The sequence below is a fragment of the Pongo abelii genome, chromosome 2 (assembly GCF_028885655.2).
Source record: "Pongo abelii isolate AG06213 chromosome 2, NHGRI_mPonAbe1-v2.0_pri, whole genome shotgun sequence".
Taxonomy (NCBI): Eukaryota; Metazoa; Chordata; class Mammalia; order Primates; family Hominidae; genus Pongo; species Pongo abelii.
Genome location: NC_085928.1, coordinates 202,369,617 through 202,386,044, shown reverse-complemented (window position 1 = coordinate 202,386,044; position 16,428 = coordinate 202,369,617). Strand labels below are relative to the sequence as shown.

At 35.3% G+C, this 16,428-nt stretch overlaps 1 protein-coding gene across 2 annotated transcripts in view; it reads left to right on the top strand.

Moving 5' to 3' along the window:
* FGF12 (fibroblast growth factor 12) overlaps nucleotides 1-16,428 on the top strand; it is a 586,961-nt gene that overhangs the window by 370,727 nt on the left and 199,806 nt on the right. For both annotated transcript variants that reach the window (XM_024244072.3, NM_001132576.1), the window contains 1 exon segment: nucleotides 2,275-2,385. In XM_024244072.3, coding sequence (XP_024099840.1) covers nucleotides 2,275-2,385 — 111 coding nt within the window.

Here is a 16,428-nt window from a genome sequence, read left to right as displayed (position 1 = left end):
GCTGGAGACATACTCTTTTTTCAGAATGCTTCCTTTACCTCCCTTATACCGTGTCCTTGATTTTCATAGTTGAAACATTAGACTTTAATTAGGATGTATATTTTATGGGTTTTCTAGTTTGTACTCTGTCATTATTCATTTGAAATTTGCAATGATTATAGAGTAGGACTTTTTAAAAATCTTACTATATAGATACAAAAACTTGAAACTCAGGTGTTAGATGAGTTGCTCAGGGCCACACAGCATTTGAGGTTCAAATCTACCACATCAGAAGCTGCCTGTCAGCCAGGTAGCCAAAGGGAGAGGCACATAAAGAGCTGTTTACAGCAAGGACAGAAAACCAAACACCGCATGTTCTCACTCATAGGTGGGAATTGAACAATGAGAACACTTGGACACAGGGCGGAGAACATCACACACCTGGGACTGTCGTGGGGTGGAGGGATAGGGGAGGGATAGCATTAGGAGAAATACCTAATGTAAATGACGAGTTAATGGGTGCAGCCAACCAGCATGGCACATGTACACATAAGTAACAAACTTGCACATTGTGCTCATGTACCCTAGAACTTAAAGTATAATTAAAAAAAAAAGAGAGAGTTATTTGCAGTGACGTTAGCTAGCCATGTGTGTCCCTGACTTGTCCATAGTTGTGGGATTAGATGAGCCTATGGAGGAAATGCATTGAAGACAAATCAATTCTTCTATTTCTGACACCATTCAAGGCAGAGGATTCTAATGTGCTCAAAGTGCATAGAAACTCATATGAAGGAATAACCATTCAGTTTAACTTCCAGATTTTTATTGATGAGGACATTGAGGTTCACACATTTAAAAAATTATTTAACTCATAAAGATAATACATATCTATTAATTAGAATGCCCAATTTCCAGTTCAGTTCTTTGCTCATTAGTCTGCTTCCTCACTCCCAATTTTCTTGACATCTCTTTTGCTTCGTAGGACTGCTTTGAAAAAGATGTGTCGATAGAGGCATTGACCCATATTCCCAAATAATGTGAATGTGATCAAGTCACATGTGCAAAAGTCCCAACAGTAGACACTTGTTATAGGGCGTAGGCCAATTCTCAAAGAATTAATCACATTAAATGCTTGACTAGAATTCTTTTAGACCTAAACATCAATAATGCATTCAGTGTAACACACAGTGCCTACCATATTGCTTGGCAGAAAAAAGACATTCTTGGCAAACATTAGTTGAATAAATGGATGAAGGATGAAGTTGACTAGCTTAAATTCAGCAATTGTCCTTCTGAGGATACCATGTTGCTACTTCAGCAATCATATGATTTCCATCTTTGCCTCCATTTTTATCACCAGAAGCAGCATTTTTCTTTTTCTCCTCATTTTAATGAAATAATTAGGGCTATAAGTGCATTAGAATACTTCATTTTTGCTCAACAATAGAGACAAAAATGGTGATGCAGTGGAAACTAGATTGCTGCTGGCAGCCAGCACTGCAATGAGAAAGCTTTAAATATTTATATTAGCTGAGGCACAAAAATTCAAATGTGTTATACAAAGGTTAGTTTGAAAGTATTTGTGTTTAGAGGGTTTTTAAAAGTTGAGCAATTCTGGTTTGAAATACTTAGATAAATATGTATGACTTGATTTTTTTTTTTTTGTACTGGAGAAATGAACTTTGGAACACTGAGGCTCCTCTCTGATGAAGTATTTAGTGAAGGTGAAATTTGCATTTCCACATATTTGCCAGTCACATCTCATGGCCATGGAAGTTTTGCTGTTGCCTGTGGTTCTTCTCATCCAAACTATTCTTTCTGGCTGAACTTGATCACAAATTCAAAACCCAGGAACTTCTGATGGAGAGCTGACATCCTGCAGAAACAGAAGTCTTATGGACCTGTATGACTACTAGAAACTTAGAAATTACAGAGGCATTCTGGCCTAAACAATAATTCTGGAATGGGACTATAAATCTGGTGAAATCTTGCAGTCAGACGCCAGATGCACAAAGGAAGAAAATAATTCACTTTTTAGCATGTCTCTGTATTTTCCTAATCATAATTAGCTTTTATTTATTTGCATTTAGTTTACTGCTAAAAGTGTTAAAGCTCTACCTCTAAATGGAAAAAAAAAAGCTTAGGTATGTTACTGAAATACCCAACTCCCAAATACGTAATTCAATATTTAAGCTATTGGCATTTACGTATTTACTTACAGGATGTTTTTAACAATTTGTAAGTGTGCATTTGTATAAGCCAAATAAAAATTTGAATAATTATTTTGTTTTGCAGAACCCCAGCTGAAAGGGATTGTGACAAGGTTATTCAGCCAGCAGGGATACTTCCTGCAGATGCACCCAGATGGCACCATTGATGGGACCAAGGACGAAAACAGCGACTACAGTAAGAAACATTAGCTTCTTACAATCTGATTACAAATCAAATGTAGGGCCCAGTGTATCTTATACTTAAAGCATTGCTAAGCTGCCTTACCAAACTATGCCTTTCAAACTATTTAACTATTAGTAAGCTAGTGTCTTTTCCTTTATCCTTCTTGCTATGATTTCCTACAGCAAAGACACAGTATAGGAGAGAGGTTATGCACTTAAGAGAAGGTAAGAGGCTTAAAGGTATTCCATTTAGTCAATGGGCAAGAATATACTCCCATCATAGTGTTTTTAGGCAGCATGATGATAAACACTCCTAGGAACAATACAAGCACATCTTCTAACACAAGATGGTATTTAAATCCCGGAACCAAGTGATGAACAAGTTATAGTTCAATAATGAACAAGTTGTATATTTCTTAGAACACAATTTCTGACAGACAAAAATTACCTCTTAAGGTAAACACTGAGTACGTGCATATATATATATATATATATATATATATATATATATATATGTGTGTGTGTGTGTATATATATGTTATTTTATGTTAAAGGCAAAATTGCTGATTTTAAAAGGAAAATATATTTAAATATTATGATTACATATGGTACATATAATAAATATATATAATAGCAAGAAGATAACGAAGGCTGATAGACCTGAAATGGAATTTAAAAATTTTGGGGGGGAAATAAAGATGCTGAGCATTCAAAGATTAATAATAATTTCTCTGGATATAGTTTTTAAGTGATCTAACTTTAGAGTTGACAAGTTCAAAAATTAAAGCAATCATCGAGGTATGACAAAATGAATTTGCAGTCTAGAAAAATTTCAAATACAAGCTTCAGAGGCAAGATTGATAGCTCTCATATCTTTCAAATTTTGCATAATCATATACGGATAACTGAGGTCAAATTCGTGTCATTCTAAAATTATGTATGGTGCCATATTGTTTCCTAATGTTTGTCTGTCTTCACTGCTAGATCTTTAGTGTTGAGCACACAATAAATGCTCATTGATATCTGTCCAAACAAGTTGTGATTCTGATGGATGTAATTTTGTGACCAGGTTGATAATCTACCAAACTGCATAAAGTAATATAGGAAGCTAGATATTTTATAGTGAAACATCTTTTAAATTATTAAGAAATATTTGAGGAAAAATTTAAAATCGCTAATGAATGAAAATGCTCTTGTCCACCCTTTCTAAGTTATTCTTTGTTCAGTTAATATTACACATTTAAAATATAATTTACAATAAATAAAAGATCTTATTATAAAGAATTTCATTTCAGTTTTCTTGCGCTCAGATTTTTTGCTAAGTTGTTGATTGGCTTATTTTGGTTTGCATTGTTGGCTTGTGTTTTTGTGAAAGCATTCTTTAAAAGATTAAAGCTTTCAACTCAGTGTAGAAGAATCAGGGTACTTTTCTCTCCATGTACTTTCATTTATTGCATCTGTAATCAAATGTCGATTTAGTGAGGCTACAAACACAGATGCAAGAACCAAGGAACCACTTAGTTGTGTCACTTATCTGCACTAACTCCAAGATATTACTAGTTCTCAGGTTTTATTTCTATAAAATGTGATGGCTGGAGATGGTGATGATATATCAACATCCCTGTCAGCACCATCCATCTAACTTTAAAAAAAATTGAAAAATTATAAATTGATGAAGATAGAATCAATACCCAAGTAAGACAATTAGCCATATTCAATCTACAAAATGCTAACTTTACCCAGCCAACTATCTTGCAAACGCATGACATTTATCATGGGGCAGAGACAGAAGAGTGGAAGTGCAAGTGTGGGGTCAAGCTAGGACAAATCCTTCCTTCACTCTTTCTAGGAAAATAATTGACAATGCTTGCTCTGCTGATGCTGGGTGAACTGCTAGTGTAAACCTACACCCACGTGTACATTTGTACCTTCCTCCATGCATATATATAGCTTAGCATAATGTCATTCTGCATACCACACACAAACCCACATACACACACACGGCATAGGGCACACATTGTGTCAAATAAGTACTTTTAAAAATTCTCTGAACTCAGAAATTTAAACTAATATTTTATTAAGATAAACTACTGCACACACTTTTTAATAAATTGTTTTTAAAATCATTTAGGTGTACAAAATATAAAGACTAATACGAGTTTATCTGGATACCTACCACTAGCTTTAAAATTAATTAAAAATATCGATATAGTTTAACCTTCTTGTTGCGTTTTCCCTCATGGAATCTTACTTTCCATCATTGCCAGATATAACTCCTCCCTGGAATTTTGTATGTCTCATATATATGCGATTGAAGAAAAAATTTTAATTCATAATATTGTTTTGCATATTTCAAAGTATTTTATAAGTTAGAACATTATCATAAATATATTTTATGTACTTGAATTCCCAATATTATGGTTGTGAGGTTTGTATATGGTAATATATTAATTTGCTTTCTTTCATTTTTGTAGAATATTCCACTGTATGAATGTACACAAACATATTTATTCATTTTCCTTTTTGTGTATAATTATTGTTTCTATTTTAAGGCCATTACAAATAGTGCTGCTAAGATCTGTCTTATAGATGTTGAAGATGCCTTCCTTAACAGTCCTTTAAAAATTACACTTCTCACCTTGGAACTCTATTTTCATATCCCACTTTCTGAAATATGTATTGTTGCTGTTTATTTATTTTTGATCTTCTTTCCCAGAAGAATGTATGTTCCATGAGTGCAAAGATTTTGATTGATGCCTCATGCATCATTAGAACCTAGAATGAATGGTCTGTAATACATAGTAAGCACTCAATACAAAGTGAGTGAATGAATGACTAGATGCATGAATGTCTCTGTCAATATGTACAAAAGTTTCTGTAGGTCATTGGCTAAAGTACTGTTACACACATTTTTTTTTTTCTTTTTGAGATGGAGTCTTGCTCTGTCACCAGGCTAGAGTACAGTGGCGTGATCTCGGCTCACTGCAACCTCTGACTCCCTGGTTCAAGTGATTCTCCTGCCTCAGCCTCCCAAGTAGCTGGGGTTACAGGCACATGCCACCACACCCAGCTAATTTTTGTATTTTCAGTGGAGACGGGGTTTCACCATGTTGGCCAAGATGGTCTCGATCTCCTGACCTGGTTATCCACCTGCCTCGGCCTCCCAAAGTGCTGAGATTACAGGCGTGAGTCACCGCGCCCGGCCCCACATATTTTTTAACTTAAAAAATCGTTTAAGACTTCAGAAAAATTACAAAGTAATAAAAGTGAATTCCTTTATACTTTTTACCCAGCTTCTTCTAATGGTACCATTTTACATAACAACATAGTGATCAACATCAGAAAATTAACACTAGTGAATATTATTTACAGAGAGCTATAGCTTTTATTAAAATGTTACCAGTTTTTCAACCAATGTGCTTTCTTCTGACACTTTCCCCACATATTTTAATGAAGAATATCAAATAAAAACAAATAATTTTACATATACTTTGTCAGAGTGGGGATTAGAAGTAAAAATATTGAAGAAGGATTTAAATTCTACTCATTTCTTTCATAGAAAAATTATAAACCTCTAAGTTGTTAAAATGTCTTTTCTTTCTCTACTTTGTGTGTGTAGGAGTAGAAGCAGTTGATTGTTTGAAAAAAGAATCTTGTTACTATGAGCATCTGTCAGAAATGTGTTGTTTGGTTCACTAGACATCATTAGGTCTAACCAACCTTACCATAGTATATTGCACAGAGTTGATAAAGACACCTGTTCTTTTGTTCATGAAGAAAAGACTAATTATATGTAATTGAGTACAAAACACAAATGGATTTGTCGGCAGGAACAGATAAGAATCTCTGCAAATGTAATGATAAAAAGCACAAAACTGTGTTGGAACACTGGAACAAAAAAGACAATGGCAGTTTGGAGGGTATTAATAGGAATATTTTACATAAAATTAAAAAGCTAATTATTTTGTTTCCTGAGTTACCGTAGGACAAGATACGTTTGAAGAGGTCAAAAATGCTAGGGAGAAAACAATGAAGATATTATAACCAAAGATACTGTTCTCTTTACCTCTGAACAATAAAATATTAAGAGCCATTTGATGTGGAATGGGCTGCCTGACAAGTTAGTACAGTGGAAAGACTGGAGACATTGAAGCAGATGCTGTCCTGGCACTTGAGGCAAAGGGAGAGGTTTACAAGAAAACCCCCTTGGTGTGGGAGGAGACAGCAGAGTGGTGGTGGGAGGGGCGTGGTTTCAGAACTCAGTGACCTTTAAGGTCTCATTTAGTCCTGATATTCTTTTAAAAATTATTTTGAATAGGTAAGATAAGTGTGTGGCACCAAATTATAAAGGCACAAAAGGGTGTATAGTTGAGAAATAGCAGAACAGTCCCTGACAGCCAGCAGGTGGCTTGGCACTCCCAAGAAGACTTGGTCTCCTTCTGTTGAATATAGACAATTTCACATTTGCAGTCAGACAAAGCCACTGAGACGTGATGGGTTGAGATGAAAGCAAGACCCTGTAATCATGTCTGAACATGACAAAAACAAAAATGTTTCCTAAATTACAAAATGAACAAATATGGCTCTGTCCTAGATTATGTGAGTGGCTGCTGCTTCTCTACCAAACACAGCTTTAACCTTGCTCTGTTCTTCTTGCCTTCTAGAAAAGAATCACTAAGATAGTAGCCATAGAATTACACCCACATCCTTCAAGCGTCTGGTCTGGGGTAGATTCACACCTCTTTGAGCCCTCCTTAAAACCACTTGACACACACCCAAATCCTGTAAAGCTTTTCTTACATCCTCTTACCAAGACACCCCAGTTCTGCCCTGGTGTGTATTTTTCCTCCTTGCCGAGTGTTATTAAGACAAACTTTGTTCAACCATGGGTGTGTTTATGATATTCATTGGAAGTCATTGACGCGGTCAAAAGCAATTTTCATTCACACCCCTCCATTGCCACCTGGGCACGTTCTTGGTATTTTCCTGATATAGTCTATGCACTTATCAACATGTACAATATCTATCCATCCATCCATCTGTCTATATCTATCTACTATATTGATCTATCTATCAACACCTTCTTTTAACTTAAAATGTATATCTGCAAGATTTTTTCATATTAATACATATTTAAATGGATAATTTAAATACTTAATTTCCTATTAGGTATTTTGCTAATACAAACAATCCTATAAAGAATATCCTCCTATATAAGTCATTTTTCCTATATGCAAATGTATTTATAGGATGGTTACTTAGAAGTAGAATTGCTGGGTCAAGGGTATGTGCTTTCTTCATTTTGAAAGATATGACCTAATTGCTCTCCATTGTGCAAATTTACTCTAAAATAGTCTGTTTCCTTATCATCTAGTCAACAAAATGTGTTATCAAACTTTTGATTCTAGCTGGTCGTAGTGGCTGACGCCTGTAATCCCAGCACTTTGGGAGGCAGAGGTGGGTGGATCACCTGACATTGGGAGTTCTAGACCAGCCATGGCCAACATGAAATACAAGAAAAATTAGCTGGGCATGGTGATGCATGCCTGTATTTCCTGCTACTTGGGAGGCTGAGGCATGAGAATTGCTTGAACCAGGGAGGCAGAGGTTGCAGTGAGCAGAGATCGTGCCACTGTATTCCAGCCTGAGTGACACAGCGAGACTCTGTCTCGAAAACTAAAAACAAACAAACAAACAAGCAAACAAAAAACTTGGTTCTTTGTTACCTAAAAATGTGAATTTTAATTTTTTTTTAAATTATGAGTTAGGTCGAACACTTGTTTCAGGGTTATCTGTACTTCCTTTTCTATGAACTGTCTATATATCTGATTCTATGAAATGCCTTTTTTATTTTTAGGAAATCTGTATTTAAAAAATCAGTTCTTTGTTGTGATTTACCTTTTTTTTTTCTAATTCTGTTGCCTTCAATATTTTTTTTTGCCATGCTTTATTCTTTTTTGTTTTATTTTAAATGTGCTTTTCTGCCCTCAGCTTTTCTTTCCAATTTAAAAAGGCTTTATTTATCCAAAATTATTTAAAAAGTCTCCTATGTTTTGTTTTTTGTAATGTATTCTTTCTTTTCTTATATTTGATATTTAGTTAATCTGGAATTTATTTCTTAAGATTCTCTCAGTCTAGACTTCTAATACTTTATGTTCTTATCAGTTATGAATACAAATACACTTTCATTAGATTTTATGAATGTACTAAATTCACTGTGAGTTTAGCATCAACAAACATTTCAAAATGTTCTGTGTCTGATTTTCAGAAAACCAATTGGAAATGTAAAAGTTTAGTCATTCAGTTACGTTTTCTATACAATACAAACATATGATGTTTTGATACCACCAGTCACAAGTATATAGACACAGCCAAAGTCAGCAGAAGCTTTTATTGCTAAACTATGAACAGAAGTATGATCCAAATGGTTAGTTGAGGAAAATTATGAAGGAAATCTTCTATTTCTTATTACAAGGGCATGCAGGTACTACAAAAAATTAAACAGATGTTCTAAATTTGTTAGAAATTTGTTTTCATTGACTGTGTTTTGATTTTAAAGATAGTGCCTCCAAATAATATTTGTGGAAAATTTTAGCAAACACTAGTTATTTTCTTGAATGGCTTACCCCCTTACATAAAATCATAAGGGGATAACTCCTCCAGATTCTTCAGCCTTGGCTCCTCACTTTCTTCTTGATCTTATGTATATATTTTTGATCATAAGACTTCTGCTCCCAGCTGGGCATAGTGGCTTACGCCTGTAATCCCAGCACTCTGGGAGGCAGAGGCTGGTGGATCACAAGGTCAGGTGATCGAGACCATCCTGGCTGACATGGTGAAACCCTGTCTCTACTAAAAATATAAAAAATTAGCCGGGTGTGGTGGTGGGCACCTGTAGTCCCAGCCACTTGGGAGGCTGAGGCAGGAGAATGGCGTGAATCCGGGAGGCAGAGGTTGCAGTGAGCTGGGATCGTGCCACTGCACTCCAGCCTGGGCGATAGAGCGAGACTCCGTCTCAAAAAAAAAAAAAAAAAAAAAAAAAAAGACTTCTGCTCCCATGTATCTTTCTGGTCAGTAAAGCAAAACATGAGTCATTTGAAATTATATTCTTTCTTATTTACTCTATGACTTTTTATGGGCTTATTTCTAGGCAGAATACATACTAGTTAAAAATCTTATTGGAGCTACTTAAGCAAGTGTATTCCTAGAAAGAGCTGTGGACTGAGGTTGTCTTTGATCTGTTTTTGGCTCTGTGTGATGACTAGTGCTTTGGCCGTGGGCAAGTCACATAAACATTCTCTGATTTATACAAATTCAGATAGTACAACATTAGGGGAGCCAAGAATCACTAAGATTTTGATAGTCTTTTATTTACTTCCGATATAGAAGTAAAGGTATGCTCAGAAAAACTGATTGACAGCCTCCATTTCCCTAAATACCCTCTGTTCTGAAAGATATGTTACCAGCAGGCAGGAAATCATCAGTTTGCAAATCCCTGTGTGATAGTCTCAAAGTGTGTTTAAAGATCTAGAGAGTTAAACACATAAATGCTAAAACCAGAATTTGGGTCCAAGTAATCTGACTTGAGATTCTTTGCCCTTGAATTAGTTATTTAACCCCTCTCTGTTAAATTTCCTCATTTGTTAAATGACAATAATAATAATATCTAGATCATACGGCTGTTGTGTAGATTAAATGGTTTGATTCCTTAAAAGTGCTTTAAGCAGTACCTAGAACACAGTAATTCTTAATAAATGTCATCTGCTGTCATTATTTTCATCAACAGGGATGAGAGACCCCTTGTTTTCAAGGAGCTCATACACAGTGACCGTTTTAATGGAAATAGAATTCTTAGCAGTGGCAGCTATTATTATATGGAAGAATTTGAAGGTGTTTACACTGGTGGGTATTGAGGAATAAGTCAGTGATTCATAAAATGTCTAGTCCCTAGACCAGCAGCATCTATGTATCTGAGAACTTGTTAGAAATACACATTTTCCAGCATCACTTCAGACATGCTGAATCAGAGACTGTGAGGCTGGGGTCCAGCAATCTGTGTTTTGACAAGCCATCCAGATTATTCTGATGCACTGCAGCAAGTACAACTGGCATCTTTCCTCTGCCCCCAGGATTTGAAGTGCTCACATTTGCTAATGAAGGCAATCTCTGTTCTGGGACTGTGAAGCCTATTTCTATGGGGATCTGACTCCTAATGTAATAGGGAAAGCAGAGGTCTGTAGGCACTGAAATTCAAACTTTCTACCATCTTAAACATGTGTGAAATCTGTTACATTTTGATTAATTACTTGAAGAGAGTCAAGGCTCAATTCTGGACAGATATATGATCAAATATAAGTTTGGAGAATTACACAAAAAAAGAAAAAATATGAAAAATATGTAGTGATATAGGTAAGCCTGTATCACAGATTTGTATGTCTTTGAGCTTTTACATATGCAAATTTATTTCGCTTGCGATGTCTTTGCCAGTCTTATCCAGGAAGCAAGCCACTCTCACCCTTCAAAACCCTCCTCAACTCTTGTTTCTTTTGTCCATGTGAGGTCTTCTTTAGCCATCTTGTCTCAGCTGTCACCCCCATACAAAACCCCACGCTCACTCACTTCACTCTGCTGTATTTGAGGCTTATGCATTTGTTTACAGCTGCACAAGTCACATTATATACTGCAATTCCTTATCTGCTTTTGTGTTTTCCCTATTAGAGTATGACTTCCTTATTTGCCCTTCTGCTTAGCCAAGCAATGGAGATTTTCCAAAATCCAAAGAGCTACAGATGTGTTTCATTTAGCTGGCATGCTTGGGAAGGGGGAATGATTGTATGTAAGCAACAGATTCATCTACTTTTTTTCCCACATTTTCTTCCTACCTGCCTAGGGCCTGAAGACTTTTCAGTCTGAGATACCTGTGGCTTTCACTCAATGTTTGTTAAATCAAAATAACAGAACAGAACTTTAAAGGAACAGTACAAACCCCTTAAATATCACCGATTGTAAGACAGAGTAGCTTGGGCTGTGAGTCAGACAGCCTGGTTTCCAGTCCAGGTTCTTTCTCTAAATAGCTGAGTGAACGTATTTAAGTCCCACAAACTTTCTGTTCCTTGGTTTACTTCCCCCCACCCCTCATTTCTCCTCTGAGGAATGAATCCTTTGTTTTCTACTCTGTAAAATGAAGTGTTTAGAAAATACAATATCCACTATCTCTGATAGATCTGAAATTTTGCAAGCCTACAAGTTGACAATGATTTTTGTTTTCACCTTTGAAAAATGGGAAAAAATGGGAAACTTTTTATTTTAAACACATTACAAAAGAAGGCAAAATTGTAAGAGCAAATAGTACAATAGTTTTTGCATTGAATTGGAACACAGTAGTGAATTCACCGCTACTTTCAACGCATACGTATACAGATTTCCAGCAATTCTCAATACCCCTATTGCCACTCCCTAGTCCAAGCTACTATCCTCTTTGTATGGATTCTTGCAATAACTCTCTAACTGGTCTCTTTACTTAAAGCTTCCCCCCATCAGCCTATTTTCCACACAGCAGCCAGAGTGACCCAGTTAAAAGATAAAATGAAATAAACTCACTTCTTTGCTCAATCCCTTTCATCACATATCATTCGGGGTAAAAGCCAATGACCTTTTTCCTATGACCAATAACGTTTTATATAATCTCACCCATTGCCTCCTTCCTCCCTCCTCAAATATTATCTCTCCTCTTTCTTTCCACTGGCCATCTTGCTGTTCCTCAAACACACCAACCATGTTCTTGCCTGAAGGCATTAGGACCAGCTATCCCCCTCTTTCTGGAATGTCTTTCCAAATATCTAAATAGCTCAATCCCTCATAATCTTCATACTCCACTCAAAAGGGAAGTCTTTTCTCAAAAAGATCTTTTCTAGTTAATCTACATACATCTCAGTCCCTATCCTCAATATTTCAGTCTCTTTTGCCTACTTGAATTTTGTTTTTATCTTTAGAACCCTTACCACTATCTAATATACCTACTTGTTTTATTATGTCTTCTTACTACTAAAATATTACTTATATATACCATACTTTTTTTATTCTATCCTATACTTGCTTATGTTATTTCTTTCACTAATTATGCCATCCTCTAAAAGCCTTTTGTCTTTGAAAACTGTTTCTGATTTAACTGTACATTCTACTTTTTCTCTGAACAAACTGTATATCTCTTATGATTTTCTGCTGTTTCATCTGTATGTATTTATTGTGTATATGACTGGCTGACTTCTTTTTGGTTATGAACTACTTAAGGGCATTGAAAATGCCTGCTTTATCTCTGTGTTGGCCTGTAATAAGTTCTTAATAATAAGTAAGGCCTTGATAAGGATATGGATAAGTTCATTGATAGTAGCAATAGTATAATCATTATACCATTGAAACCAAAAGATTTAGTTAGAATATAAGCTTCATGGGGACAATGAGCTTTATCCACATTTTGTACTGCTATGTCTCCAGCACCTAAAAGAATACCTGGCACATATTAGGTATTCAATATTTGTTGAATAAATGAATGAAAGTGAATTCACAGAACAACCCCATCAAAAATGAATATGACTTTGCGTGACAATGCCCAGCTTGAAAAATTAATGCTAATGGGATCATGCTTGCATTTTGTTTTGAGAATGACAGATGATTTAAGAGAATTCAAGGGATGAGTAAGGAAATTATTTCCATTTTGAAAACAGGAAGAAAATTGAGTATGCTTAGTCTGGAAAAGTGAATTCTGTAGCAATAGTAGTGAAAGAAGACACTTTCACAGTGTTACGTATATTCTCAAAGTGTTACATGAATATATATATTCATCTTGATAATTATAGACACATCATTTTCTTAAAATATGCAAATGGCATATTTGCCCATAAGAGAGAGAGTCATTGCTTTTATTATTCATCTAAGGGCAGCAGTATAAATTTAAACGTATGTCGCAGGAAAAAGAAAATATACACTCAGGTGTTTAAGAATAAGAAACTAAAAAGAGAGGGTTTCTTGAAGTAGTGGAAAAGGGTATTAAAGTTTTGATGAGTGAGAATTAGAGATTACTTTAAAATTCCTGAAATTCATTACCTTTCTTTGAGGCTCTGAAGTGAGAGTTGATTTGCTCTAAGTAGAGTAAGTAGAATTCATTTCAACTATATCCATATCCTGTGTTCCGTCTTCAACATAAGTTACCTTTCTTTGAGGCTCTGAAGTGAGAGTTGATTTGCTCTAAGTAGAGTAAGTAGAATTCATTTCAACTATATCCATATCCTGTGCTCCGTCTTCAACATAAGTTACTGATTGCAAGGTTGTATAGATTTGTCCATATTCTTAATGAATTGCAGTGGAGTTTCTTATATGTCTCTGGTTTGATTAAGCACTCTTTTTAGCCACCAACTAAATAAGGTATAAATTATAAATGTATACTCATATGGATTAGCATTTTCTAAGGCATACTACTATGAAGCATAAAGAACTACATATTTGGAATGAAGGATTTGGAAAATAAAATGGTCACCTATGTGTCAAGCATTATTTCTTAATCTATGACTTGGGGACATATCAGATAATAGTAACTGTTTACTGAACACCTTCTAAATGTTCAGTACAGCTATGAAAATTTTCAAAATTATACTCAGTTAAGTCTTGTAATAACCCTATAAAAGGTACTATAATCATTTCTAATTTGAAGATGAGTAAACTGAGGCACAGGAAGGTTAAATAATTAGTACATGGCCATAAAGATATTAAATAACAGACCCAGGATTTGAATTCAGCAAGTTTAGTTCCAATGTTAATACCTTCACCCAGTTTACACTGTATCTTGAATTTTTCTTTCCTGGTTAATATTTCCCAGTGCATAATAAACAATCTGTTAAATCATACCTCTGCATTCTTCTGACAACACTTTTAAAAGGCATTAAGAAGGCAACGTGGTTTAGTTCTAAGATATTATGACGGTTTACTTTAGACAGGCTAAACAGTGAACTTGCAAGGATTTTTCTTCAATATGTTTGATGTATTTAAAATATATATTGAAACATTTTTTAGAGATAATAAACCATTATACAATAATTTTAAATATTTTAAATAACCTGGTTGCCTATTTCATATATCTGATTTGAGAAGTTTGAGGTGTGTAGGATGTGTGTGTCTTTATGTGGATATATATTTTCATGTATTATTCAGCAGCCTAGATAGAGCGGTACTGAACAGGCATCCAGCCAAGATCTAGCGAGGTTGCACTTAGTACATCTGCTTCCCTTGACATTGAGACCAAATCTGGAACACATACCTATGTCAAACTATGTATGCACAGCATTATTAAGCCCACTCCACAGTATTATAATTGAATTTTTACAAATATCCTAAAGAGAACTCCTTGCTCCTTCCTACTTAGGTATGAGCAGAAAACATCACTTTTATTGTTTCTATAGTATATACCAGGGATCATTTCCCATACTTGAGGAAGCAAGATAGTGTTATAAATAGTCCATTTGATTTTAGGGACAGACAATCATGGATATTAATATAGGTATCTCCACTTTCCAGCTGGGTAAACTTGGGCAATTAGTTTAACACTTTGAAACCAGAGTTCCTCATCCACAAAATGGGAATAATATGTAGGAGATTTAAGTTAATAATATCAAAATGTACCCTTACGGAAGGAAGTGCCTTGGAAAGTCTCAACAGGAGAAATCAATTCTGACTGAAGAGTGATCAAGAGCCATTTCAGGAAAAATGAAGGACTTGAGCAGAGCTTTGACAAATTGGGTAAGAAGCCATTTTTGAACCACATCTGTAGTTTCAGCACTCTTTTAGGCCCTAGACCAACCTTCTTTTCTTTGGGAGAATTGATCGAAGTCTAATTTAGATAAGATTAACATCCAGTTCACTTGGAGTTTCCCTCTGAAGGGGTTGGAATATACAGTTACATAAGTCATTTCCCAGTCTTTGACACTGATGATCTGGGCAGAAAAGCCCTACTGAGATGTAAAGGGAGACAGCAGCCACTCCTCATAGATCCAAGTTCTCAACAATGGCTCCAAAATCTTTGTTTTTGAATCAGTAAGTCTGCAGGAGGACCACACTTTGAGAACCAAACACACAGCACTTCTCAAACTTTAACTGCATTGTAATTGTGTTAAAATGCAAATTTTGATTCAATAATTCTTGGATACAGCCTGAGATTCTGCCTTTCCAACAAGCTCCAGATGATGGTGATGCTGTTCACACTTTGAGCAGCAAGGTTTGGTTCATTGACTGGTAAGGTTTGGGAAGAATCAGTATCGCATGTGAGCTTGCTAGAACTATACCAGGCTATTGAATATTAAATTGTTTTCAACAATGAAGCATACAGGAATAATCTGGGGAGTTAAAAAGTACTTGTCTTCAATTCCAGGCAATTTTATTTAATTATTATGAGTGTAGTCTGGACATCAGAATTTTCAGAAGGTTTTAATATGCAGCAAAGTCTGTGAACCATTAAGCTAAATTACCTCTGGAGAGTTGGTTTTTTTCTTCAATTTTTAAAGTTTGCATTCCAAATTTGTATTATTATAACTTTGAGTCAAAGTTATACAATAAGAAATTGATTTTAAAGTACAGTGCAAATCATCACTGTTCTTTTATGGAATGTTTCATGCTATTTTATTATAAAAGGAGGCCCTCAAGTGGGAGATGACAAATCAATGGCTCAAGTACCCCTTCCTGTGTTTACTGAAGACATCACTAAATTCTCACAACATTCATTGTTGCCTGGCTTCAAATGTCTCCTTAAGACATTGTTTCAGGCAGCTACAACCAAATGATTGAGTTTTCACATATGCCTTCCATATGCGTGCTTTATTTTCATTAATACCAACGTATTGAAGGCCAACTGCGTTCTAGTTACTGGGTTACAAAAATGAATCTGATACAATTCCTGCCTTCTAGCTGTTCCCAGAGCATAAAAGGTTTTACATTTTAATGTAAAACAAAAGGTGTCACTGGTACTACCAAGTGATTAGAAGAATCACCAGATTTCAGAGATCTAACAGAT